Here is a 27,741-nt window from a genome sequence, read left to right as displayed (position 1 = left end):
TCGTGAAATTAAGAACTTGAAAATACTTAAAGGTTTCTAACTGCGGGAACCCAAATTTCTCCGACAACTCCTCCAAGCTCGCAAATTGCCCCTCCAAAAATAAATTCCTCATTCCTTCTATCTCCTTATTCTCCCACTCTCTAAATTTGGCATCTAACATTGCTGGCTCAAATATATGGTTCGCACAAATCGGCACTTCAAGACTGCCCTAATTTGAAGTGCTGCCGAAATTGTTTCCATTTCAAGGCTGGTTAATTCCATACTCCTGTTCTATGATAATCTGCAAGTTAAATTATTTGTTTGCATCCATATTATCGATATTTCTCATTATTTTAAAAGGGAGTATCATTAAATTTTCCAAACATTTCTCCAACATACACATTTTCAGTTCTTGGTCCCTTTATTGCTTACAGCCAAAAACAATATCATCCTATTACTGAAATCACACTCACATGTAAATGTGTTTTTGGAAGAAGGGGACTCAAAAGAGTATTTTAAAAGTGATCTTGATAATAGCTATCCAGAGTTTTACATTAGCCTTCTTTGGCTAAGAATGAAATACCCTTGACTCACATCCTAACAATTGATACCTTAGCAATAATTAATTACTATTAGATAATAATAGCAATAATCATACATTCATTTCATTTTCTGCCTTTGATAATGCCCTCAAATGGGACAAATCTGTCCACCAATTACCCCCAGGGACCAGGTGAAAAGGACCAGAAACCAAAGACTAGCGGGAGCTACCTTATGTGCAACGTCCTTCTACAGGTCACCACCGGAGGTTCCATAACCGGGCATATTTACCACATTTCATAAATTTATCGAAAACCTGAAAGCTATCACATAACAAGATGGCAGTGCATCGGTAGTCATCTTTTTTCCACATACTCAGTTGTCCTTCTATTTTCTTACCAGTCAGGAGTAATGGAAACAGAGAGAAAAGGAGGATCCTGCAGAACTCCAATCCAATTGTGCTTCTCACCAAAGCTTTTCCCCTTAGCATCATTTTCTATTACTAAGGTGTTTCCAATCCAACTAATTTCATAAGCCTTAATTTTCTTCCAAACCTTTACAGGCTCCAAAAATATTATTCACAACTATGCCTCATTTCTCACTTCAAACAAAATAAACAACCACTTTCTTCGTATTCATGTTGTCAGGGCCCTTCCTGTTAATTCCCTTATTCCCTATTTCTTTTACTTTGTCGTTATCATTTTTGATCCATGGACATTTAATGGACATATACCTTTAAGTCGAGCAGAGGAAGTGGGGAACTTATGGACAGTGGTCAGGGACAGAGTGGTGTGACTGCAAGGGAGGCAGGTAGGGGGATCCTGAGTTTAGGAGTTGAGGAGCCTCAGCCCTTGACCTTGTCCAACAGGTATGAGGTACTTGCTCCCTGTGTGGATGAGGAAGAGGGCTTTAGGGAGGATGCGTTGACTGACCACTGCACCGTGGTACAGGAAGCCATTCAAGAGGGGGGAGCAAAAAGACAAGTGGTAGTTGTAGGGGATTCTATAATTAGGGGGATTGATGGTATCCTTTGTAAGCCAGATCGAGAGTCCCGCATGGTATGTTGCCTGCCCGGTGCCAGGGTGAGGGACATCTCTGATCGGCTTGAAAGGATTTTGGAGAGGGAGGGGGAGGATCCAGTTGTTGTGGTCCACGTTGGGACTAACAACATAGGTAAGACTAGGAAAGAGGACCTGTTTGGGGATTACCAAACACTAGGGACTAAATTAAAGAGCAGGTCCTCCAGGGTTATAATCTCTGGATTACTACCCGAGCCACGTGCCAATTGGCATAGGGTTGAGAAAATTAGAGAAGTTAACGCGTGGCTAAAGGAGTGGTGCGGGAAAGAGGGATTCCATTTCATGGGGCATTGGCATCAGTACTGGGGCAGGAGGGACCTGTACCATTGGGACGGTCTTCACCTGAACCATTCTGGGACCAGTGTTCTAGCGAATAGGATAAATAGGTTGGTCACAAGGACTTTAAACTAGCAAGTTGGGGGGAAGGGAAGTGTAAAGCTATGGACAGTATAATGGTTAATGGAGATCAAGGCAGCAGGTTACGTGACAGGTTATTATGTAGAGATATGGGTTCAAAGACAAGGAAAATTAGGAGAAAGGGTAAGAGGAAAAATAAATTGCGAAAAGTTACTGATCAAGGTGTTAGGATTCATAACAAAGACATAAAAAACAGCATAAGTGTACTTTACCTGAATGCTCGTAGTATATGAAATAAGGTAAATGAGTTGATGGCACAAATCATCGTGAATGACTATGATTTAGTGGCCATTACTGAAACATGGTTAAAAGATGGTCACGACTGGGAGTTAAATATCCAAGGGTATCAGACTATACGAAAGGATAGAATGGACGGTAAGGGCGGTGGTGTAGCTTTGTTGTTTAAGGATGGCATCCGGGCAATAGTAAGGGATGATATTGGTGCTATGGAGGACAAGGTTGAATCAATTTGGGTGGAAATCAGGAATAGTAAGGCGAAAAGGTCACTGATAGGAGTAGGCTATAGGCCACCAAATAGTAACAGGATGGTAGGGCAGGCAATAAGCAAAGAAATAACGGATGCATGTAGAAATGGTACAGCGGTTATCATGGGAGATTTTAATCTGCATATCGATTGGTTTAACCAGGTTGGTAAAGGCAGCCTTGAGGAGGAGTTTATAGAATGTGCCCAGGATAATTTCCTGGAACAGTATGTAATGGAACCTACAAGGGAACAGGCAGTCCTAGATCTGGTCCTGTGTAATGAGGAAGGATTGATTAATGATCTCATAGTTCGGGATCCTCTTGGCAGGAGCGACCACAATATGGTGGAATTTAAAATACAGTTGGAGGATGACAAGGTAAAATCAAACACTAGTGTTTTGTGCTTAAACAAAGGCGATTACAATGGGATGAGAGAAGAACTAGCTAAGGTAGACTGGGAGCAAAGACTTCATGGTGAAGCAGTTGAGGAACAGTGGAGAACCTTCCGAGCGATCTTTCACAGTGTTCAGAAAAGGTTCATACCGACAAAAAAGAAAGACGGTAGAAAGGGGAAAAATCGACCGTGGATATCTAAGGAGGTGAGGGAGAGTATCAAATTGAAGGAAAAAACATACAAAGTGGCAAAATTTAGTGGGAGACGAGAGGACTGGGAAGTCTTTAGGGGACAACAGAAAGTTACTAAAAAAGCCATAAAGAAGAGTAAGGTAGACTATGAAAGTAAACTGGCTCAGAACATAAAAGCAGATAGTAAAAGCTTCTACAAATATATAAGGCAAAAAAGAGTGGCTAAGGTAAATATTGGTCCTTTGGAAGATGAGAAGGGAGATTTAATAATAGGAGACGGGAAAATGGCTGAGGAGCTGAACAGGTTTTTTGGGTCAGTCTTCACAGTAGAGGACACAAATAACATGCCAGTGACTGATGGAAATAAGGATATGATAGGTGAGGACCTTGAGATGATTGTAATCACTAAGGAGGCAGTATTGGGCAAGCTAATGGGGCTAAAGGTAGACAAGTCTCCTGGCCCTGATGGGATGCATCCCAGAGTGTTATAAGAGATGGCTAGGGAAATTGTAAACGCACTAGTGATAATTTATCGAAATTCACTAGACTCTGGAGTGGTCCCAGAGGATTGGAAAGTAGCAAACGTGACACCACGGTTTAAAAAAGGAGGTCGGCAGAAAGCGGGTAATTATAGGCCGGTAAGCTTAACTTCGGTTGTAGGGAAAATGCTGGAATCTATCATTAAGGAGGAAATAGCGGGGCACCTGGAGGGAAATTGTCCCATTTCGCAGACGCAGCATGGGTTCACAAAGGGTAGGTCGTGTCTGACTAATTTGGTAGAATCTTTTGAGGACGTTACCAGTGCAGTAGATAACAGGGAGCCAATGGATTTGGTATATCTGGATTTCCAGAAAGCTTTTGACAAGGTGCCACACAAAAGGTTGCTGCATAAACTAAAGATGCATGGCATTGAGGGTAAAGTGGTAGCATGGGTAGAGGATTGGTTAACTAACAGAAAGCAGAGAGTGGGGATAAATGGGTGTTTCTCTGGTTGGCAACCTGTAACTAGTGGGGTCCCTCAAGGATCAGTGTTGGGCCCGCAGTTGTTCACAATTTACATAGACGATTTGGAGTTGGGGACCAAGTGCAATGTGTCAAAGTTTGCAGACGACACTAAGATGAGTGGTAAAGCAAAAAGTGCAGAGGATACCGGAAGTCTGCAGAAGGATTTGGATAGGTTAGGTGAATGGGCTAGGGTCTGGCAGATGGAATTCAATGTTGCCAAGTGTGAGGCTATCCATTTTGGGAGGAATAACAGCAGAATGGATTATTATTTAAACGGTAAGATGTTAAAACATGCTGCTGTGCAGAGGGACCTGGGTGTGCTGGTGCACGAGTCGCAAAAAGTTGGTGTGCAGGTGCAATAGCTGATTAAGAAGGCTAATCGAGTTTTGTCTTTCATTGCTAGAGGGATGGAGTTCAAGACTAGTGAGGTTATGCTGCAATTGTATAGGGTGTTGGTGAGGCCGCATCTGGAGTATTGTGTTCAGTTTTGGTCTCCTTACCTGAGAAAGGACATATTGGCACTGGAGGGAGTGCAGAGGAGATTCACTAGGTTGATCCCAGAGTTGAGGGGATTAGATTATGACGAGAGGTTGAGTAGACTGGGACTGTACTCATTGGAGTTTAGAAGGGTGCGAGGGGATCTTATTGAGACATATAAAATTATGAAGGGAATAGATAGGATAGATGCGGGCAGGTTGTTTCCACTGGTCGGGGAAAGCAGAACTAGGGGACATGGCCTCAAAATAAGGGGAGGTAGATTTAGGACGGAGTGTAGGAGGAACTTCTTCACCCAAAGGGTTGTGAATCTCTGGAATTCCTTGCCCAGTGAAGCAGTTGAGGCTCCTTCTTTAAACGTTTTTAAGAAAAAGATAGATGCCTTTCTAAAGAATAAAGGGACTCGGGGATATGATGTACAGGCCGGAGAGTGGAGCTGAGTCCACAAAGATCAGCCATGATCTCATTAAATGGCGGAGCAGGCTCGAGGGGCCAGATAGCCTAATCCTGTCCCTAGTTCTTATGTAAAGTTGCTTTTGGAGATTTATATTATCAGAAGAACTCAGACTTTCTGGAACCTTAGCGATCTGAGGGATTCAGTTTGGTTGGTTAGGCTGTGGCCAATTGATTTGCCAGACCGAATTCTGCCTGGCAACAGACAGTGATTTGCTTCAGTCAGATGGGAGGTTTTCAGAGGTCCCAAGAAGAACACAGAACACTCCTGGATGCTGAGATGAGAGGCTGTGAGTTGCCCTCCCATGCTCTCTCTTTTTCCAAAAAGATTTCCTGTCTATTGGTTTCTGAATCTGCAGAGAAATATTGAGATCCTGATGAATCTACAGTGAAAATTATTACAGACTGAAAGCACAGACCTCATCCAACTGGAAGACATCCATCTGAAACAGAGACTTTTAGCCTCGGTGTTTGTCTGTCTTGTGTGTGTGTATATATACACATCGAGGATGGGGCGAGTTAAAGGTGGGGGGGGGGGGGGTTGGTGATAGATGAAGTAATGGTTCATTTCAATTGTGCTGCGACTGGGGGTCAAGTGGGTCCAGAATTGACCACGCACTAGCCCAGGGTGTCGTAACAATGTATTGCATCTAGGAAAACTGGGCAATTCTACAAAACATTTAGGAAAGCTTTAAGTAGTAATGCTTGACCTAACTTGGATTTATATTTCTCACTGCCTTAGCTTTCCTTGGGGGCCAACAGAAAAATGTACCAGAGTTAGCTTACTACAACATGGTTATTTGAGAATCACTTTATTATTCTCTGAAATACCTGATATTTTTACAAATCCCAGAGACTCTACACATTGAATGTTTGACCTTTTTGAAATGTCTTTCCAATGGCTACACCAATAAAACTTTACATCACATGAAACTAAAAGGATTTCCTAGAACCAACGCACGGTAAACAATGCAAAGTGCGTTTTACGGTGGATATCTAAAGCACCAATTGACCTCCAAAAGTGCGTTACTCTTAAATACAGAATTTAACAAAACAGCATTACGATTATTCCACAAACCACATTTTCTAAACATGCATAAATTGGTTATCAAGTGACTTTAATTTTGAAAAAGACTTGATGGCCCAAATCTTTGGATCCTGACAGTGGTGAATGCTGAGACGATTGCTGCTATTGAGGGTTGCAATAGAGTTGGAAATTCTGGAGAGCTGATTTATCCCCAAACTTGCAACTTCCAGTATGCCACAATTGGCTCCATGGGAACCCTCACGGATGGTCCTGTCAGCACCTGACACCACATAAACATGGGCTGTTTGCCATATACTCAATGTTGTTTATGTTACGCGGCCCCTAGATGACATAAAGCTTGCTCAAGAACGCAGCAGTAAGTAAATCAGATGGGGTGTCTCAAAAGCACTCCAGCACCCATGACAACCCTGACACTGCTCATCCAGGATCCATCCCCATTGACACTCCTCATCAACTGCGCCACACCACTGACCCTGCTCACCACCCAACACAGTTCACTTTCTTCCCAACATGGCTCACCACCCCCACCTTCACCCGAAATTGCTCATCTTCTCCACTCCCTGATACTGCTCACTACCCAACGCACATTCCTGACACAGGTCACCGCTCCTCGCAATGCTCACTCCAACCTCCTCGAGCTCACCATCTGGAATCCTTGGCTCCTTAATCCGGTCGATGCCTGAGGTGTGCGGATAAAGATTGTTGGGGGTTGAGAATTGTTGGTGGTGTATATGTTGGATGGAGGAGTGGTGGTGGTGAACTGAGCAGTGTCACAGGGGAAGCTGAGTAGTGTCAGGGGCGTGGAGTTGAGGGGAATACAGCAACACTAGAAATATGAGAGAGTAGGCCATACAGCCCATTGAGCTTGCTCCCTTATTCTTATACTGTGCCCCCTGTTTGAAATTACCTGACCAACGGAAACAAATTCTTAGTGTCACCTCCCATTCTTTTCAACTACAGAGGGTATAAGCCCAGTTTATTAAGCTTCTCATCAGAGGACTACCCCCTCGTCCAAGGGACCAATTTAGTGAACCCTTGCTGTACCACCTTCAATCCAAGGATACCTTTCTTCAAATATGGGGACTAAAACTGCAAATAGTATTCCAGATGTGATCGCACCATAATCCTGTACAAATGTAGCAAAATGTCTTTATTTTGGAATTCCAATCCCTTTCAATAAAGGCCAATATGTCATTTGTTTTCCTAATTGCTTGCTGTACCTACATGCTAACTTTCTCTATTCCTTATGCAAGCATACCCAAGTCTCTCTGAACATCAACATTTGCAAGTTTCGCACCTTTTATAAAACATTCTGCCTTGCTATTCTTACTACCAAAGTGAATAACCTCACACATCCTCACATCATACTCCATCTGCCATCATGTTACCCACTTACTTAAGCTGTATATATCTCTTTGCAGCCTCTCTCTGTTCTCCACACAGCTTTCCTTTGCACATAACTTTGTATCATCATCAAACCTCGATACATTACTTCCCTGTATCTTCATCTAAGTCATTAATATGTTTGGAAATAGCTGAAGCCCCAGCATTGATCCTTGCAGCACTCCACTAGTCACAGCCTACCAACTTGAAAATGCCTTAGTTAAGTCCACTCTTTGCCTTCTGTCCGTTAACCAATCCCCTATCCATGTTCCGATATTACCCACAACTCCTTGAGCTCTTATCTTGTGTAGCACTTTATCAAATTCCTTCTGGAAATTCAGGTACTGGATCTACTGTCTCTACCCTAGTTGCATCCTCAAAAAAACTAAAAATTTATAAAACAAGATTTCCCTTACGTAAAACCGTGTTGACTTTTTCTAATCATTTGATACTTTGCTAAGTACCTTGACAAGACTTCCTCAATAATAGATTTCAGCATTTTGCCAATTACTCATGTTAGACTAATGGCCTATAACTCCATGTTGTCTCTCCTTCCTTGCTATTTCTTTTAGAACCATGGGACATCAGGTCCCAGGGATTTGTCAGACTCACAAACTTCTTCAATACTTTTTTCTGTTGATACTAATTACCTTAATTGCTTCACTCTATTTAGCTCTAGGTTACCCTTTATTTCTGATATGCAACTTTTGTTTTCTACAGTGACGAAGCATTTGTTCAATGCCGCTGAAATTTCCTCATTCCCATGATAATTGCTCCTGTTTCTGCTTCCAAGGGACCAACGTTTACTGACATATTTTTTAGCCTATATATACCGAATCAGCCTCAGCAAGTTCTCCCCAGATTCTTGTTTGTGATTAGAGTATGTCACTTTCAACATGGAATTGAATGGTATTATGATCACAATTCCCAATGGATCTTTTACTATGTTATTACTAATTAACCCTGCCTTATTACACAATACTGCATCTAACATAACTTTATCTCTAGATGGTTCTACAATGGATTGCTCCAGAAAACTGTCAAAACCCATACTGATTCTACTTCACAATTTTCTGAGGCCAGATTCTTTCTCACTCATGTCCTTGTATCATCATTTGCTATCAGGGCTAACCCCATCCTCCTTCGTTATTCAATCTGTCTTTTCAAAATATTGTGTACCCAGAAATACTTATTTCCCAATCTTGATCACCTTATAATCATGTCTCTGTAATGGTAAATCAAAACAATTTACTTTTATTTGTGCCATTTATCTTATTGTAAATGCTTCATTCATTCAAAGAGCATTTAATTTCATTTTTTAAAACTACTATTCTTTGCATTGAAGTTACTTGCTGACATATAATTTTTGTTAAACTGTCTCTTCCTGTCCCATTCTGCTTATATTTACCTACATTGCTACCCTGTTCTGATGCCTTGACCTTTCTGTTTAGATATCTAAATCTCCCACATGAATCCTCCCCACCAATCCCCCCCTTGTTTATTTAAAGCCCTGTTATACGATTTGTCAGGACACTGGTCCCAGCCGATTTGAACGGAGTTCTTCCCAACAAATAGCTCCCACTTCCCTTAAAACCGATACCAGTACCGCATGAATCAAGACCCCTTCTTCTCACATCACTGTTTGAGCCAGGAAGGGATCGAGAATTAATAACAAAGACAGGTCTGTTTAAAAGCAGTGAAATTCAATGAACTGAAGTCAGGGCTCAAAGGGCGCATCATGATGAAAAAGGGATGCAGCTTCTCTGCAATTGTGCTTCGCCACTAGGCCTCCCAATTCACCTTATCACTGCATCCTCGCTGAATCCAGGAGAAGACGTTCATAGGTCTCCAGGGTTTAAGGCCTCAGTTTTAAACACAATCAGCAGTGTGCGCTCCCTCTCTGCCACTGGCTGGATACACCAGAACTGTTTTAAAAAAGTTTTGCACTAAAATAGCGTGCCAATGCACATATAAATTGTGCCTAAAATAGTTAGCCATTTTCAGAGCCTGTTTATTACTTATGCCTGATTTAAATTGTACACAAAGCCACTGATACTGAAAAGTAGGACAGTAACCAGTGTGCTTTCCAAAGGATGCAACAAATCTCAAGGAAATATGGAGATACTCAGCATTTCAATAACATCCATCGGCTTCTTGACAGACACTTCTGACTTCTCCAGATATCACCCACCCTTAAAAGTGCAGCGTTAGGTTATCTACTCAATCGTTACAAGTTGACAAGAACATTTTTTTAATACGCTCCCTAAGCAAATCACCTCTGAACATTTAATACACTTGAGTCAGTGCTTCACAACTATTGTTACCTTTTTTGGTGAAAAACTCCTTGGAATATTTCCCAGACATTGCGAACTTTCGAGGGATTTTCCCCAGCAGTTCAATGATCAAAGCTATGTGATCTGCATTGAAGAATATTGCCAGCAAAACAAAAACAGTTTAATCAGTACAATGCATGCATCATGTTATACTAGTCCTGGTACAGACAAGAGTGTCTCATCCTTGGCACCGAAACAGCCTCAGAATCTCTTGGGCTTCCATAAACTTTAAACCTTTATCATATTTCTGCTTTTAATCCTTTGGGATTATTTCAGCATTTAAAAAAATGACTGATTTTAAAAAATTAAGTTCAAAAGAACATAGCAAGAATTTTCTCTGAAAAGTTAGGCTGGTGCTATTGGTTACTATACCAATGTCAACAGGATACTTTTCTGTTTTAGCTGTGCCTGCTCATAGAATTGATAATTTCATGTATATCCTGCAATGTCACAATTTAAAACTAGTTACAGTGCAGGAAATACACTTCCAGCAACAGATCAGTGTAATCTGCATTATATTAGTTTTCAATGGTAGACTACTTCGAAATTTCATCACTGATATTCCCACTGGTTTCATCGAACATCAGCCTTAGCTACAGGTCGGGCCAAAAATATTGTAATTCAGTTGCCATGGAAACCTCTATCCACTTCTGTCTGTGTTACAGGACCTTCCAAAGAGAAGAGGTACTACCTCTGCGATTGAAGAATTCCCGAGAATATTTCCCAGAAAGAGCAAAGTGTCTTGGGATATTGCCTAGCAGCTCTATGATGTGTGCTATGTGGTCTATGAGGGAGAGAAAAAAGGATACAGGAGTGGGTAAGGACAGGGAAGGAAACGGGTGGGACATAAAAAGAGGAAAAGAAACTGGAATTAGTAAAATTGGAAAACAGATTCAAACCACCCATGTTTGCAGCAATCCCAGGCAGAAGATTTTAGGTTAAATCAGGTCTATGGCATCATAACCTGCTGCAAGACTTACAAGGCATTGTGCCTATGGGTCTACTGCAAGGGGGTGCTACAAGCAAATAGACTTGGAAATGAAAAGGTTGGAACACAGATGAAAGCATGAATATCACCAGTGAAATTAATAATCAAACATTTAAAGTTTAACAGAAAATAGTGTTAAATTACTTCATCAACCAAATATCAAGAGACATCACAACACTAAAAATATGTACCAGAGGCAGTTAGGGCTGCCAATGTATTTTCAAAAGTTATGTGCAAATTCACCTTGCAAGAAATGAAAGTGTGTTTTAACAAACAGCATCAAAATAAGATGTTCAGACAAATGTGTGTTATGAGCTTTAGAATTTTTTTTGTGTACACTAGTTTGTCTTATTATTTTAAAGGAAAAGTAAATCATTTCTATCTAAAGCACTTAAAAAGTCTTTAATTACGGTTGCAGTATTTACAAAATTGGGCCTGAACCTCCTCGGAGCGGCAATCAGAGTCGGATTGTTGGTCTGCTCCTAATTTTTTTTTTAAACCGTAAATTTTTAAAAATCCCATCTTGCCCAACCTTCCGTCTCAGGCCAGGCGAGATCTGGTCTCTGCACCTAACTTTGAGTCGGGTGCAAAGATGCCATGCTCCCTTTTTTATGGCATTCTCTGCTGTAAACCAGGCAAGTTTAAAGGCACTTGACAAGCCAGAGAGAAGATGAATGAATAAGGTAAGAGGGTGGGATTTGAAGAAGGAAACTGGGCTATGTCTGTGGGGGCAGGGGGTTGTCAGGCTTCGGGGAGAGGTGGGGAGGGGGCGTGAAGGGGAAAGAATCCCTGTGAGGGAATCCCGTGGGTTTGGGAGTTCCCATCAGGGGGTGCACTCCCTTGGGGTGGGGCAATTTCTGTGGGATGGTACTCAGGGGAGCCACCTGGGAGTTTGGGTGGGGGGGGGGGGGGGGGGCTCTCTGGGTCTGTGCAATAGATACCCAGAAATTAGGAGAGGTTTTCATTCTTCTACCTTTTCTGGGTAACTATTGATGTAAACCAGTCGGAAGCATCCAAAGGTTGCGATTTAAATCTAATTCCAGATGGTTCCCAGTGAAGAGCAATCGCTCAGGGTAAGTTTACACTACTGAGGAATTGCTGTGCAAACCTTACCTGGGAAGGTCCAGATGGGGTGGGGGGTCCATCATGCATGTTTAGGGTAGCCCCCAATACGACACCCTGGAGCTCGGAAGTTATGGCCCAAATGCATAGTATTTATGATATACTCAAACCTCCTCCAACTCCACTCGATCTAATCCAACTTTCCACTCCTTTCTTCCTCTTGTGCTTATAGCTTTCCCTTAAATGTAACTATGCTATTCACCTCAACTACTGCTTGTGGTATCAAGTTCCACATTCTAACCACTCTCTGGATAAAGTAGTTTCTCTTGTATTCCCTACTGGAGTTTTAATTACCTTAAACTTATGGCCCCAGTTTTGGTCTCTTCATATGACAAAGCATTCTCTCTACTTCATAGAATTTACAGTGCAGAAGGAGGCCTTCGGCCCATCGAGTCTGCACGGGCCCATGGAAACAGCACCCAACCCAAGCCCACACCTCCACCCTATCACCGTAACCCAGTAATGCCACCTAAACTTTTTGGACACTAAGGGCAATTTAGAATGGCCAATCCACCTAACCTGCACATCTTTGGACTGTGGGAGGAAACCGGAGCACCCGGAGGAAACCCATGCAGATACGGGGAGAACGTACAGACTCCACACAGACAGTGACCCAAGCCAGAATCGAACCTGAGACCCTGGAGCTGTGAAACAACTGTGCTAACCACTGCGCTACCATGCTGCTCCCTACTTCTACCTGATGAAAACTTTTCACGACCTTTAAGAGCTTTATGAAGTTCCCTTTCAATCTTTTCTTTTCTGGAGAAAAGAATCCTAGCCTGTTCAATATTTCCTAATAGGTGTAATCTGTCAGTTCATACATCATCCTTGTGAATCAATTTGCACCTTCTTGAATACCTCTATATCCTTTTGTCACTGATGCCTGGTCAGCTCTCACCAGTCGCTAAGAGACTGAACCAGAGCCATAACCTTTTTAAGTTTTGAGACGGTGTAGAAAGATCGATTCGTTCCAGGCGTGGTAAGAAATAGGACTTTGTTATTTTATAAACAAAAAGAAAACAAAACTTCAACTCTAACACTAACAGATTACATGTAGTTTCTTAACCTTAACACACTATTTCCCATTAAACAACACTTTAAAATAAACATGCAGCTCTCTTTCTACGCACACAGCCAAGCAAAGGCAATACGTGCATTCAATAAAGCACTTTTCCTTCTGTTAGGAACATTCTGCTTCGGTGGCAACTTTCATGGCCTCTCTTGGTCGATTCCCAAAGCTTTCTCCTCTCTAACTGTTCAGAACAGCATTCTTTCTCGCTCTACGCTTCACCCAGTCCCTCAAACAAAGGTTATATGCTGACATTTCCAGGCTTGAACCCATCAGCGTTATCTTGGCTTGTTCCCTCTATTTTGGTGTCAGCTGCAATTTTTGAAATTGTACTTCCGATTTGGTAAACAAGACTAGACTATCACCGATCCATGTGAAACACCAGTTCCCCTCTGCCAGCCTGAGTAACTACTGTTAACTGCTACCTTTGTTTTGATTTATAGCCAGCTTACTGTTGATTCTACTACTTATTCCTTGATTCCATATGCTTTGATTACAGCTCATGAATGCAATGTGCGGTCCAATAGTCCTGATTAAATTATATTTTTGGTTTCGAAGTGTTTTAAATTACACCTTTGACCAAAAATTCAAATATTTTTCATTCATAGAACTTACTCCATCTGGCCTTAGAAACATTGCATGAAATTATCTCCCTTTTTAAATATAGATATCAAAATAGCTGTCGGCCAGTCTTTTGGCATAGAGCCTCTACTAGCTCTTGCAGTGCAGCCTCTGCTATCTCTTTAGGCTTGGATTAAAGCCTTCTACATAACTGGTTGGGGAAACTCACTAGGTGCAGATGGCAACTGCATGGCTCCAAACTATTAATAGACTACGTGCCTAAGAATTCTCCTCCCATACACACCTATCCATTGTATGACATTACATTTATTTGTTTGTGAAAGTTGAATTTGAAAAATATGAAATGGTTTTAAAACATATTTCTTCTTGCTACACTGAAGGAATGTTGCTTCAATCAGTTTCCTTACCATTTTATTCCTCCAATTGTGTGTAGAGTTCAATGCAAGTCAAATTTCTACCCTTTAAAAATTAATATCTATATTTAGATTAATAATTCAGAATAAACATTCATAGGAATAACCATTCACCTTGCACAGCTCTTCACCAATCATCCAAAATACGAACTTCAATCAGGATAAAAAGTAAAACTTCTAAAAAGTTACAGCGACTATCAAATTAGCGAGAACTTGACACAACAAAGTAATAGTTGCTGTCAGTTGCTATCAATATCAGTTACTAAGACATAATCCCCTAAATTTGATACTTGCTTTGAACTAATGGATAAAGAATAAGCAGATGCAGTAACAAAAAGAAAACTGTGCTGACGGCATGAATCAGAAAACCATACAATTTTATTTGGTGTTGAAATGATCTTTGGGAATTAACTTTCATTATGAGGTTTTAAATTGAACTTTTGAAGTTAACTTCTCAAAATGCATATGTACTGACCTTCATCCCTGGAATAGTCTTCACCAGAATGAGGTTCAAATAAATAATCACCAGTTGCAAGTTCAAAAGCCTTTTGGGAATATAAAATAAAGATTCAATGAAGCAACATACCCCAACAGTATTCAGTCAAGGATTTATTTTTCTGCTTTGATTCATAGAAAGTGCAGTTAAGCTTTGAAATGCAAAATATGTATTAACTATGTAATGAAATGCATAGTATATCCACCTACAAATCCTTATTGGTGTATTCCTGTTAAAAAACACACTCCGATGAAAGATTTGCAAAAATCTGTTTAATTAGTCTGAAAGCTCATTTTAAGGTAGCGGCCTTCCAATAGTAGCTGCAACCTACATTACATTTCTGAGGCTGTGCAGAAATATATGGTATCTTCTTCATCTAGCTTTGGTTTCAATCATTTCCACGATTCAATGTTATAGGTGGGGAGGAGGAAGGGAGGTAAAGGTATTGAATGGAGCTCATGTTTCAACACAAGTGGGTGGCACGATGGTGCAGTGGTTAGCACTGCTGCCTATGGCACTGAAGACCCAGTTTCGATCCCAGCCCCGGGTCACTGTCCGTATGGAGTTTTCACATTCTCCCAGTGTCTGCTTGTGTTTCACTACCACAACCCAAAGATGCGCAGGTTAGGTGGATTGGCCACACTAAATTGCCCCATAATTGGGAAAAAAAGATTGGGTGTAAGCAAGTTGGAATTGCAGAACCATAGGGTGGCACGGTGGCACAGTGGTTAGCACTGCAGCCTCACAGCCTCGAGGACCCAGTTCGATCCTGGCTCCGGATCACTGTCCATGTGGAGTTTGCACATTCTCCCCATAGCTGCGTGGGTCTCAGCCCTACAATCCAAAAAGATGTGCAGGGTAGGTGGATTGGCCATGCTAAGTTGCCCCTTAATTGGAAAAAAATAATTGGGTGCTCTAAATTTAAAAAAGAAAAAAGGAAAAAGAATTAATTGCATAACCAAAATAGATTTGATTCAAATTATAAAGTGAATTAAGCAGTGTTCGGAATGAATAGGAGAGCTACATATCAAGAGGCAGAATTAGCCCAATTACCAATGAATCCATTCAGTTACAGTTGCTGAAACCAAAAGTTGCAAAGGTTAGAACAAAGATGAGACCAATGTGATGATACATCAATGCAGACTAAAGGTAGACGAATAGTAGTGACATCAGGCAGCAGAAAAAGCGTTTGAATTTGTGGAGAAATTTAGAGTACCCAGTTATTTTTGTCCAATTAAGGAGCAATTTACCATGGCCAATCCACCTACCCCCGAATCCACAGTGCCATTTGGCTGCAGTGCTAACCACTGCGCCACCATGCTGCCCAAGAAAGAGTTTGATGATGGATCTAACTCATAACTTACATATGGAGGAATTTGATTAAATTTTAACGAAAAAGGTAACTTTGAAATGCTCATGAATTTTAACTGGAAGCATGTTCATCATGACAAGTGGCACAAAAAAAGAGGTTAGACCAAGTGGTTGTTGTCATTAGTTAATGATGAAGCAGCCATTGGATTGTCACCAGCGAATCTGATGCTTGATGCAGACTTTGAAAGTTTAAACATTTAGGTAGTAGTATTCCAGAAGCTGGACTAATGATCTGGAGACATGAGTTCAAATCCTAGTATGGCAGCCGAGGAGTTTAAATTCAGTGAATTTTAATTATTTAAGGTTGTCCTCAGGTTGTATAAAGCAATAAAAGAAAGGTAATTGTTTCTAATCCGATCAGCTTCAGTGACAATGCAGTTATCAGCTCACCAGAAAGGTGCATCCACCTTACTGCTCACATATTGGGCGTGATTCTCCGCCGGTGGGATTCTCCGTTTTGCTGGCGCCCGGGGGTTTCCCGACGGCGTGGGGCTGCCCCACAATGGGAAACCCCATTGACCGGCCGGCATAACGGAGAATCCCTTCAGCGGTTCGGGGCAGAAATGTGGCGTGGCGGAGAATCCCGCCCATTGTTTTTCCTGTGCTTGCTTGCCCAGCTGTTTTACATTCATATTTCAACAACTTCCAGAAGTTGACTTCTCTATTTAAAAAAAAAAAAATTTAATTTAAAAGTCAGCATCAGTAAAACCCATCAGGTTCACTAATGTTCTTTTAGGAAAGAAATCTGCCATTCTTACCTGGTCTGACTTATTTATTACTCCAGAACCACAGAAATGTGGTTGACTCTTAGTTGCACATGGTCTGAAAACTCAGCAGTGCATCTGGAGAGATACATACCAACTTTCAGTCAGAACCTGACAGACACTCTGAAAAGATTATGGGAAAATTCCACCGAATGTAACAAATTACAAATAAATAAATCAATAGATGCCAAGCAGTCAGTCACTGAAAGTTATTGACTGAATGTAAAGCAGATGGACAAGCAAGCACTGGAAAAGCAAGATGACCTTTTCATAGAATTTACAGTGCAGAAGGAGGCCATTCGGCCCGTCGAGTCTGCACCGGCTCTTGGAAAGAGCACCCTACCCAAGGTCCACACCTCCACCCTATCCCCATAACCCAGCAACCCCACCCAACACTAAGGGCAATTTTGGACATTAAGGGCAATTTATCATGGCCAATCCACCTAACCTGCACATTTTTGGATTTGTGGGAGGAAACCGGAGCACCTGGAGAAAACCCACGCACACATGGGGAGGATGTGCAGACTCCGCACAGACAGTGACCCAAGCCGGAATCGAACCTGGGACCCTGGAGCTGTGAAGCAATTGCGCTATCCACAATGCTACCGTGCTGCCCAAGTGCAGTCACCATTGTAACCAAGGAAACATGGCAGTCAATTTGATTGTAGGAAGATCCCACAAAAAGCAATAAGGGCCGGGATTCTCCCCTACCCGGCGGGGCGGGGGAATCCGGCGTAATGGAGTGGCGGGAACCACTCCGGCATCGGAATTCTCCGCCCCTTTAGGGGCCAGGCCCACACCTTGAGGGGCTAGGCCCGCCCGGGAGTGATTTCCGCCCCGCCGGCTGGCGGGAAAGGCCTTTGGCGCCACGCCAGCCGGCACCGAAAGGACTTCACCGGGCGACGCATGCGCGGGAGCATCAGTGGACGCTCACGGCATCCCCGCGCATGCGCAGTGGAGGGGGTCTCTTCCGCCTCCGCCATAGTGGAGACCATGGCAAAGGCGGAAGAAAAAGAGTGCCCCCATGGCACAGGCCCGCCCGCCGATCGGTGGGCCCCGATCACGGGCCAGGCTGCCGTAGGGACACCCCCCGGGGCCAGATCACCCCGCACCCCCCCCCCCTCCCCCAGGACCCCGGAGCCCGCTCGCGCCGTCTGCCCCCGCCGGTAAGGTAGGTGGTTCAATCCACGCCGGCTGGTGAGGGTTGACAGCGGCGGGACTTCGGCCCATTGCGGGCCGGAGAATCGCCGGGGGGGAGCCCGCCAACCGGTGCGGCGCGATTCCCGCCCCCTGCTGATTCTCTGGTGGCGGAGAATTCGGGCGCGATTCACGCCAGCCCCCGGCGATTCTCCGACCCGGCGGGGGGTCGGCGAATCGTGCCCATGATGTTGAACATATTGGGGCATTTTTTTTTAAATGGCAAAGTGTCAGGTTCTGAATACAGGTGTGTTTCTCTCCAGAAACACAGTCAAGCTTTCTTACCAAATCTTCCGGCACTGTCAAAAGAAAACAAATCGGGTGAAGGGGGTGGGGGGCAGGGGATGAGAGCACTTCATGGTGCCGGACGCTACGGCATAAAGCTGTTTAATGATATTAAAACATATTTTAAATCATGGAAATCAGGTTCACACCACCGGCTGGGGGGAGGGTCGCGTTCGGAAATCTTGCCCAGGATATAGCAGGCCATGGTGAACAGGCCTGCTATATACCCACCCATTATCTTAAAAAAAACTACTTTGGGTATAAATACTGATCAGTTCAGAAAAGTCCCCAGCTCTTCTTTGAAAAGTGCCATGGGGTCACTTTCCATTGGAGAGGATACACACTGCCTTGGTTAAATGTCCAATTTCCAATAGCACACCCTCAGTACAGCACTGGAGCGTCAGTCTAGATTTTGTACTTGAGTCTCTGAGGTAGAGTTTAAACTCTGGACCTTTTTATTCAGAGGTGAGACATGGGGCAGCACGGTAGCATGGTGGTTAGCACAATTGCTTCACAGCTCCAGGGTCCCAGGTTCGATTCCCGGCTTGGGTCACTGTCTGTGCGGAGTCTGCACGTCCTCCCCGTGTGTGCGTGTGTTTCCTCCGGGTGCTCCGGTTTCCTCCCACAGTCCAAAGATGTGCGGGTTAGGTGGATTGGCCATGATAAATTTCCCTTAGTGTCCAAAATTGCCCTTAGTGTTGGGTGGGGTTACTGGGTTATGGGGATCAGGTGGAGGCGTTGACCTTGGGTAGGGTGCTCTTTCCAAGAGCCGGTGCAGACTCGATGGGTCGAATGGCCTCCTTCTGCACTGTAAATTCTATGTATGTCTATGAGACCACAATCACTCACTGTTGATACCCAAGGGTGTCAACACAAAGCAATTCAACTGTCAGTTGTTCGGGGGATCTATGGAGCAGAAGAGGCAGTACCTTTTGCATTTAGATTTTTTGGAGACCGCAACTGTTATCCTTGGCCAGTGAGTGGTTGTAGCATCCTATTTAAACTTAACAAAAGCGTGAGGTTACTGAAATTATGTGATTTGAGGTTTTATTGGAAACTACCGAAAGAATATTTTCAAAATTCACTGTCACAATGTGGATGCCACTGATTGGCACTCATTGCGTGTTTGAGCTGCCCATGAAGGCTGCACCTTCTTCTTAAATCATGGAAGTTCATGTAAGGAAGCTACTATCAAAATGCTGTTAGGTAGGGAGTTGCAGGACATTGACCCTGCAATGAATAAGTGAATGGTGATACGTGTAAGTATCAAGATGATACATGACATGGAGGGAAATTTGTTAGGGGATAGTGTTCCCAAGCAGTTGTTCTCAATTTTGTGGATGGTGGAGTTTCTAAGTTTGCAGGTTTGGGAGCAGCATGTAATTGCAAATTCCATATTTTTCAAGATATTGAACACCGAGACCTAGAATGCCCAGCAGCTCATTTACTATGCTGAATACCATGAGCACAATTCTCATGAACTGTACTGAGACAACATATTGCCATGCTTCAATCAAAAAAGTATTTGAGTTGCGTTTGCATTTAAACACTTCCTTTTAACGTAATTGACTACTTGTAGAATAAATCAAGTTCATGTTGTTTTACAATAAGGAAAGATCAAATGAACTTACATTTTTGCTCTTTATTATATATCTGCTGGGCAATCTAAAGCTGTTCATTCTCAATAAATGAATTAATGCAGTTATATAGGCAGAAGTGACAGCCTGTGTGCAAACAGCAAGGCCCCGATGCATTTTAAAAAAAAATTTAGAGTACCAAATTAATTTTTTCCAATTAAGGGGCAATTTAGCATCGGCAATCCACCTAGCCTGGGTTGTAGGGGTGAAACCCACGCAAACACGGGGAAAATGTGCAAACCCCATATGGTCAGTGACCCAGAGCCATAATCGAACCTGGGACCCCGGTGCCGCAAGGAAGCTGTGCTAACCACTGCGCCACTTGCTGTCCAGCAAGGCCCCAATGCATGAAATGAAATGAAATCAATGTCATGGTGCTCTGTTTTTGTTTTGGCTGAGAGAGGAATGTTGACCAGGGTATGCCAGAAGTATTGAATAGGTTTTGTAAACCTACATTGTTACAGATAACAATTTTTATTCATATACCTGTTCATCGGTTTACAGCCCAAACCACATTCAGATGAGGAATGCTTTTTACTACTTTTAAATCTTGAAGATTGCAAGACAATTTGTAATATATCTAAGTTACCTACAGTGACAAAGGTTCCTGGTTTACCCCTACTCTTGCTGCATTTCCATCTATTTTTATGCAAGAACGTACCTCTGATAATGTCTCATTCCCTCAGCATTGCACCATATCGAGATTTTGTATTCAACTACCTAAAGTAGGGCTTGAACCCACAGTTCATTTAAGTGAGTATACTTTCAGTGAACAGAGCCACTTCTTGAAGAATAAAATATTTAAGATTAGCTAGATATTAAATATTTACAACTTGTAACACTAAAGTTCTAAGAATTCATTTAAACGTTACATCACCACATAAATGTATGTAGCAAAACTTAACATAACATGGGGCTAGATGAAATACATTGCTTATTGCCTCTTTGAAAATTTACTTAATTCTTAGCTTACCATACAGGCTGTGCTCCATATATCAGCAGGTGTGCTATACCCAGCACCAATTAGAACTTCTATTGACCGATATTGTCTTGTCTGGATATCTTCTGTGAAATGCTTATGCTGTAATAAATGATTTTTGTAAAGCAGAGATGTAGCACAGATTGTTTGCTCAACATTACAAAACATATGATAGGAGCACAAAACATTGAAGGAATGGTTTTAATACATCGCTAAACGTTTGTGCCCATCATCGCACAAAGATTGGAGCTGATTTTCTTCAGAGTTTTGACTGAACTCTCAAAGGCCAATTTCATTATATAACAAGCAAACTATCTGCTTACAGGAGTAGGCCATTTGGTCCTGCGAGCCTGCTCCACCATTCAATAAGATCATGGCTGCTCTAGTTGCAGTCTCAACTCCACTTTCCTGTCTGCCCCTTACAGCCCTCGACTCCCTTGCCTATCAAAAATCTAACTCAACCTCAAATAAAAAATAATTTTAGTTTGCATCAACCAAGTTCAGTCTTTACAAATTTTCCAAAGCAAAAAGAAGTACAATTGTGGAATTAACTGGATTGTATTCTATCAGTAAAAAATTCAGTTTAAAAAAGGGCGTTGCAAGTTAACAAGGGAGTCAAAGGTTACTGGGCGTAGGTGGGAATGTGGTGTTGGGGGCCATGATAATACATGTTAAGCCTCATCTGGAGTACTCCGTCCAGTTCTGGGCAGCATACTTGAGGAATTACATGAAGGTATTGGTACAGTGGAGATTCACAAGAATGATTCCAAGGATAAAGAACTATAGTAATGCTGACAGGTTGGAGAGGTTGGGACTGTTTTCCTTGGAGAAAAGACTGAGAGAAAACTTGATAGAGCTATACAAGGCTATAGACAGGGCCAAAAATGAGAAACTGTTCCCATTCAAGAGAGCATCTAAGAACTAGAGGACACAGATTCAAAATAACAAAGAGTAGAAGCGACATGAGAAAAGATTTTTCTCACAGATGGTGGCTGGAGTCTGGGATGAACTTCCTCAGAGGGTGGTGGGGGCAGGTTTGATTGAGGTCCTCTAAAAGGAATTAGATTGCTATCTGAAAAGAAAGAGTGTGCACAGTTACGGGATTAAGGCAGGGAAGTGGGACTAGATAGAATGCTCTTTCAGAGAGCCAGTGTTGACTCGATGGACCGAATGGTCTCTTTCTGCACTGTAAAGGATTCTGTGATTCTATGATCAGATCAGTCACGATTTAACTGAATGGCAGAAAATGCTCGAAATGCCGAATGGCCTATTCCTGCTCCTACTTCGTATGTTCTGTTAAGATAGATGAAAGAGAAGCTCAGTTTAAGCAATGCAGATCCATACAATTTTTTCACAAGTCATGAATATTTACCAATCACCCTTTCAAAAATGTATTTTAAAATGTAAAAAGCTTGCATTTATATTCCACCAGACATCTCAAAGTGCTTTAAAGTCAATGAAGAATTTTGAAGTGTTATAATGCAGGCAATATGGGGACAATTGGGAGATTGAACCAGACTGTTCTGAACCTTGATGTCATATTTCACCCTGAAATGGGCTACTGACCACATCCCACATCATCACTAACGATGCCCATTTTCAACCTCAGCCACATCATTGACTCTGCCCGCTTCAGTTCACCAGCTGCTGAAAACCTCATCCATGTCTTTGTTACCTCTAGGCTTGACTCCCTAAACACACTTGGCTGCCATCTCATATTCTACCCTCGAAAATTCTGCTGTCTCTGTCCTTACTTGCACCAAGTTCCATTCACCTACATGGACATCTCATTAAGCAATGCCCCAGTTTTAAAATTCTCTTCTTTGACCCTGCCCTTCAACATCTCCGTAATCTCCTCCGACCTCAAAATCCTCCAAGATATCTGTGCTCCCCTATTTCTGACATCTTGAGCGTCCTCAATTTTAACTACTCCGTCACTGGGGTCTGTGCCTTTCAGTTTCCAATGCCGTGATTTCTGGAAATCTTTCTGAACCTCTGGTGTCTCTCAACTCTCTTCTTTGAGATGCTCCTTAAACCTGAACTCTTTGGCTAAGCTTTTGGCCATCTGCCCTAATATCACTTTATGTAGTTTGGAGTCAAATTTTGCTTTATGGTTCTCCTGTGAAGTGCCTTGGAATGTTTTATTAAATACAAGTTGTTGTTGTCAGGTCAATGTCAAGGGATGCGCAATAGCCCATTTTGGAGAGTTAGTCTCTTAATCAATACCAAGCTCAGATGATTTAAAAATAAGACTAGATATAGACTAAATTTGTTTTTTAACACGTATGTTAAGAGCATTTTTTAAAAAAAATCTGCATTCATTCAATCATACCTAATTTTAATTTTCAGAACAGTATATTAACAAGAGTTAAACATTTCAGAAAACATTATGTACTTACAACCCAGCAAGCATTTCCCAAGTCTGCTATTTTAACTCTAATTTTCTCCGCATTTCTTGGATCAAGTGGATTTACCAACAAATCAGCTGCCCGAACCTTTACTGTAAGATAGAAATAATCATAATGTTCTGGTGTCAAATGGCAAAGTATTAATGTTGCTCCCGAAAAATAAGAGTGAGCATCACAAACAATAATTTTTGAACACACACACAAAAGATTTTGGTGTACAAATACACTGCATCCATCCTGGACAGTGCAAACCTATGATTATCACAAAATGGCGACAGCAATGACATGCACCCCAATCCACAATGTTGTCTAAATTGGTTCTAAATTTTTTAAGATGCCACTACCACCAGGCTTGTTGTGACCTTTACCGGAGAAAACGGAAAATGGGCTGTAACCAGTGCCCTTAGACACGATCCTACACAGAGGCCTCCTCCATCAGTCCCCACCTCGGCCTCAACTCCTTGAACTACCCTCGCACTTTCCCGATGTTCACCGCCCAGTCATCGAGCCTCAGGTTCGGTAGTGCCAACCCACCCATTGTCGCCCTCTCTGCAGGAAGGTTCTTGAAATCCTGGGTGGCTTTCCCACCCAAACAAAGGCAGAGATTAACCTATTAAACCCTCGCGAAAAAAGATTTAGGGTGGAAGATCGGAAGACATCAGAACACAAATAAAAATCTCACAGATGTTCATTTTGACCGCATGCACTCTACCCGCCAAGGAAAGTGGGAGGGCATCTCTGAGCAAGTCTAGCAGCAGACAAGCCTTTGAAACAGTCAAATTGAAGAATCCTTACTGAGAGAGACAGTCTTAAAGCAGAAAATACATAATAAGGGTTACAAATTGCATTTTATGCATTGTGTAGGAAGTGAAATAAAGGCCAGACACACCCGCAGTTTCATTGATTACCAGACAGACAAGGGCAGGCAGGTGCGTGCCGACCCTGAAGTACACAAACTATCGCGAGATGATGTTGGGTGTATTTCCTGATGTCATCACGCATTTGTGCAATTTTGAGGTCAGCAGGTGTGTACACAAAACAGGTGTGCACCCGCTGACAATTAAAAACTGCAGCTCTCCTGCAGGCGCCCTGATGGCCATGTATGCAGTCTATAGCATCATGGATTCGTGAAAATCCAGTCATCGCTGCAAACCCTCGTGCTTTCTCCACCTGGCTGCACTTGTCTGTCTGGTAATCGATGAAAGTGCAGGTGTGTCTGAAGACTGCATCAGACACCAACTTGACTGATGTCTGGGGCTGATTGAGTGATGCCGTGCAGATCCCCCACTGAGCCCTGAAATGAACCAGAGGCATAGAAGTTGAGGGCCACTCGGTCCTTTAAGGTCACCAACATGGGGTGACCACTCACACAGTTGTTGGCCATTTCGGGACATGTCATGCCACAAATTGAGGTCACTGTATTTCAGGAGGGCGGATTCCTGCAGCACCGGGCCTGGGAGTTGGTGCGTTGCCTGTATACACTAGCTGTTGGGTAGAGGTGTCTTCGGTATCCCTTCCTGCCTTCCTCCCTGCTGGCCCTGCACCAACCAAACCCACGACTCTCCTCTTACGTCTTTGTGCTCATGTTGCCTTCTCTCTCCCTTGTACCCATCAGTTGTTCTTCAGAGGAGATTCTACCAGCAGAGCACACCAATGCCATTGGATCAGATGCAGAGGACCAGTGCCTTGCAAATGATGGAACACTGTCCTAAAATCCGTAGGAAAACCTTCCAGGGAAGTTCTGAAATGCTAAACGTTTCACCTCAAATGCCAGGAAACCCAAGCTAAAGCCTGTACTCCCATAGCTACAAATTCCATCATTGAGAAACTTACTACTCTGGGACTTTTTAATTCTGCCCTTGGATGAGGAAATGCAAGAAAAATAATGGGCACCACGTCCCCGTCTTCCCTGTGTAACGAGCTAAGAATCACAAGGGCAGCATAAAATCACTGTCAATTGGACTTTTAATGGCCTTAATCGGCCCTCTATTTGTCAGCGGGTGAACATTTGATTCGCGCACATGCCTGCCGACCTCAAAATCGCACAAATGCACGGTATCAGGAAACACTCCCAACATCATCTCGCGAGAGATTGTGTGCTTCAGGGTCGGCACGCACTTGGCTGCCCTTGTCTGTCTGGTAATTAATGAATGTTCAGGTGTGTCTGGCCTTTATTTCACTTTCTGCACAATGCATAAAATGTAATTTGTAATCCTTATTTTATATTTTCTGCTTTGCAGACTGTGTGTCTCAGTGAGGATTCTTCAATCTGATTGTTTCACAGGCTTGCCTGCTGCTAGACCTGCTCACAGGTGCCACTTTGGATCAGAGACCCCAAAATTAGAGATCTCTGCTGAAACGTCTCTACAGAATTGTACGCAAAGTAAATGGTAATGTCATTCCTTTATCACTTGTAAAAACATTCTGGCCATTAATCCATTGCATTTACAGAGGGCATTAGTACCTGATATAAATAAGTCAGTATGTTTAATATGAAAGTGACATCAAAACAATTATGATCTCGAAGAAAATACCAGATGCATATTTAAAGCTGGTTAACAATAAAGGCTTTCCTACAGCTAATGAAGATTTTAAAATCAGAACTTTGGCAGAGCTTGAAAATATAAACGTGTCCATGGCATCAAATATGTATTATGAAACTGATGCATAAGTAATATAAATAATATCCTTGGTAACCCAGACACCAACAAAATGGTGACAAACAGCTTGAAAACAAGTGAGAATCAAAAATTGCCCTGAATAAATGGGAAAGTAAATAACAACATATACTGCAATGAACATTGGCTTGTACATTAAGTTATGGGTATATCCAAAATCCTTCACCTAAGTACATGACGATCTAAAGGAGAATAAATATTTAAAAAGCACACATTTTATTTTCTGCAGTGCTTTCAAAATCCCATTCCCTATCTCCATGAACATTGATCGATAAACACATTAAAAATATTTATTTTCAAGATATTAGAATCTATCATGAACATGGGTGTGGTTTCTTTCTGAAACAAGAACAGAGGATTAGAATTTAATGCCTGGTCCCAGGGGCAATTTTTCGTGAAATAGGTACAGGAAGCCATAAGGGAGAAGGATGTACAAAACCAAAAGGAAAGTCGTCGAGAAGAAGGGGGTGAGTGAAGGTTCGCCGTCGAGTGGAAAGGTCAGCTCGGCAATTGGAAGGATGGCGGAGGCTGGGTCGCTGGGTGGGGAGGCACTGTTCACGGCAGAAAAGATGACCGAGGTGATGGCTTTGGAACTTGAAAAACAGTTCGCAAAGCACATGGAGATGATTAGGAAGGAGATGATGGCAACATTAAAGGTGCTGGTGGAGCAGGTGATTCCCCGGTGAAGGCTGCGGTGTCGAGGACATCGGCCGAGGTGCGGGAGCAGGGTGAGAAACTGAAGGGAGTGGAGGAGGCCTTATCGCAATACAGCGATCGGTGAGGAGCTATAGAGGGTGGTGGAGGCCAGAAGGGTCTGCGAGCCAAAGCGAAGGGCCTGGGAAACAGAGCTAGGGCGGCAAAATCTGAGGATCATTGGTCTGCCCAAAGGGGTGGTTGGCCCGAGGCCGACGGGGTATTTGGCCAAGCTGTTGCCGGAGCTGTCGGTGAGGGGGGGATCCTTCCCAGTACGAACTGATCGGGCTTATGGGGCGTGGAGGCCTAAACCAAAGTGAATGAGCCGCCAGAGCAGTGATTATTTGTTTCCGTAGGTACTGCGTGAAGGAGAAGGTCCCGAGTTGGCAAAGCAGAAGCAGGAGGAGCAGTGGGCTTGAGCTGGTATACATATATACCAAGACTTTACCATGGAGGTGATGAGAAGGCGGGCGGCCTTTGGCCGAGTGAAGACGGCACAGCAGTGGTGTGCGATTCGGCATAGTGTACCCAGCTAAATTGAACCTACAACTCCAACTCCAGGAAATGGAGAGGGGTGATTAGAGGGGGAGAAGAACACAGAGTCTCGTTATACGCAGATGACCTATTGTTATACGTGGCGGACCCAGCGGGGGGGATGATAGAGATTATGTGAATTTTGAGGGGGTTCGGGGAATTCTCGGGGTATAGGCTAAACATGGGGAAGAGTGAATTATTTGTGATACATCCAGGGGACCAGAGTAGAGAGATAGAAGGCTTGCCGCTAAGGAAAGTGGAAAGAAACTTCCGGTACCTGGGGATTCAGATCGCTTGGAGCTGGGGAACCTTGCACAGACTTAATCTGACACGGCTGGTAGAACAAATGGAGGAGGACTTCAAGAGGTGGGACATGCAGCCTCTATCGCTGGCAGGCAGGGTGCAAGCAATTAAGATGATGGTCCTCCCGAGGTTCTTATTTGTATTTCAATGTCTCCCTATACTAATCACCAAGACCTTTTTTAATAAAATAGATAGGAGCATCACGAGCTTCGTGTGGGCAGGGAAAGTTCCGAGAGTAAGGAGCGGGTTCCTTCAGCGTAGTAGGGACAGAGGAGGACTGGCACTACCGAACTTGGGTGATTACTATTGGGCCGCCAATGTGGCAATGATACGTAGATGGATGATGGAGGGCGAGGGAGCGGCGTGGAAAAGACTGGAGAGAAAGTCCTGTAAAGGGACGAGTTTAGAGGCGCTGGTGACGG

General features: G+C 43.0%; 1 protein-coding gene across 7 annotated transcripts in view; it reads right to left on the bottom strand.

Annotated features, from left to right (window-relative positions):
* The window catches only part of srpk2 (SRSF protein kinase 2), a 366,377-nt gene that overhangs the window by 13,674 nt on the left and 324,962 nt on the right, over positions 1 to 27,741 (bottom strand). For 4 of the 7 annotated variants that reach the window (XM_072471289.1, XM_072471292.1, XM_072471291.1 and 1 more), the window contains 5 exons: positions 23,103 to 23,203; positions 20,698 to 20,805; positions 14,450 to 14,519; positions 10,492 to 10,584; positions 9,792 to 9,884 (listed from right to left, as the gene is read on the bottom strand). In XM_072471289.1, coding sequence (XP_072327390.1) covers positions 9,792 to 9,884; positions 10,492 to 10,584; positions 14,450 to 14,519; positions 20,698 to 20,805; positions 23,103 to 23,203 — 465 coding nt within the window. The remainder of the gene's footprint in view (positions 1 to 9,791; positions 9,885 to 10,491; positions 10,585 to 14,449; positions 14,520 to 20,697; positions 20,806 to 23,102; positions 23,204 to 27,741) is intronic. The other 3 variants (XM_072471294.1, XM_072471293.1, XM_072471295.1) reach the window with 3 other exon arrangements.

This window comes from Scyliorhinus torazame, chromosome 13 (genome assembly GCF_047496885.1).
Source record: "Scyliorhinus torazame isolate Kashiwa2021f chromosome 13, sScyTor2.1, whole genome shotgun sequence".
Classification (NCBI taxonomy): domain Eukaryota; kingdom Metazoa; phylum Chordata; class Chondrichthyes; order Carcharhiniformes; family Scyliorhinidae; genus Scyliorhinus; species Scyliorhinus torazame.
The sequence above is the reverse complement of the archived record's forward strand: the minus strand, read 5'-3'. Positions and strand labels throughout refer to the sequence as shown.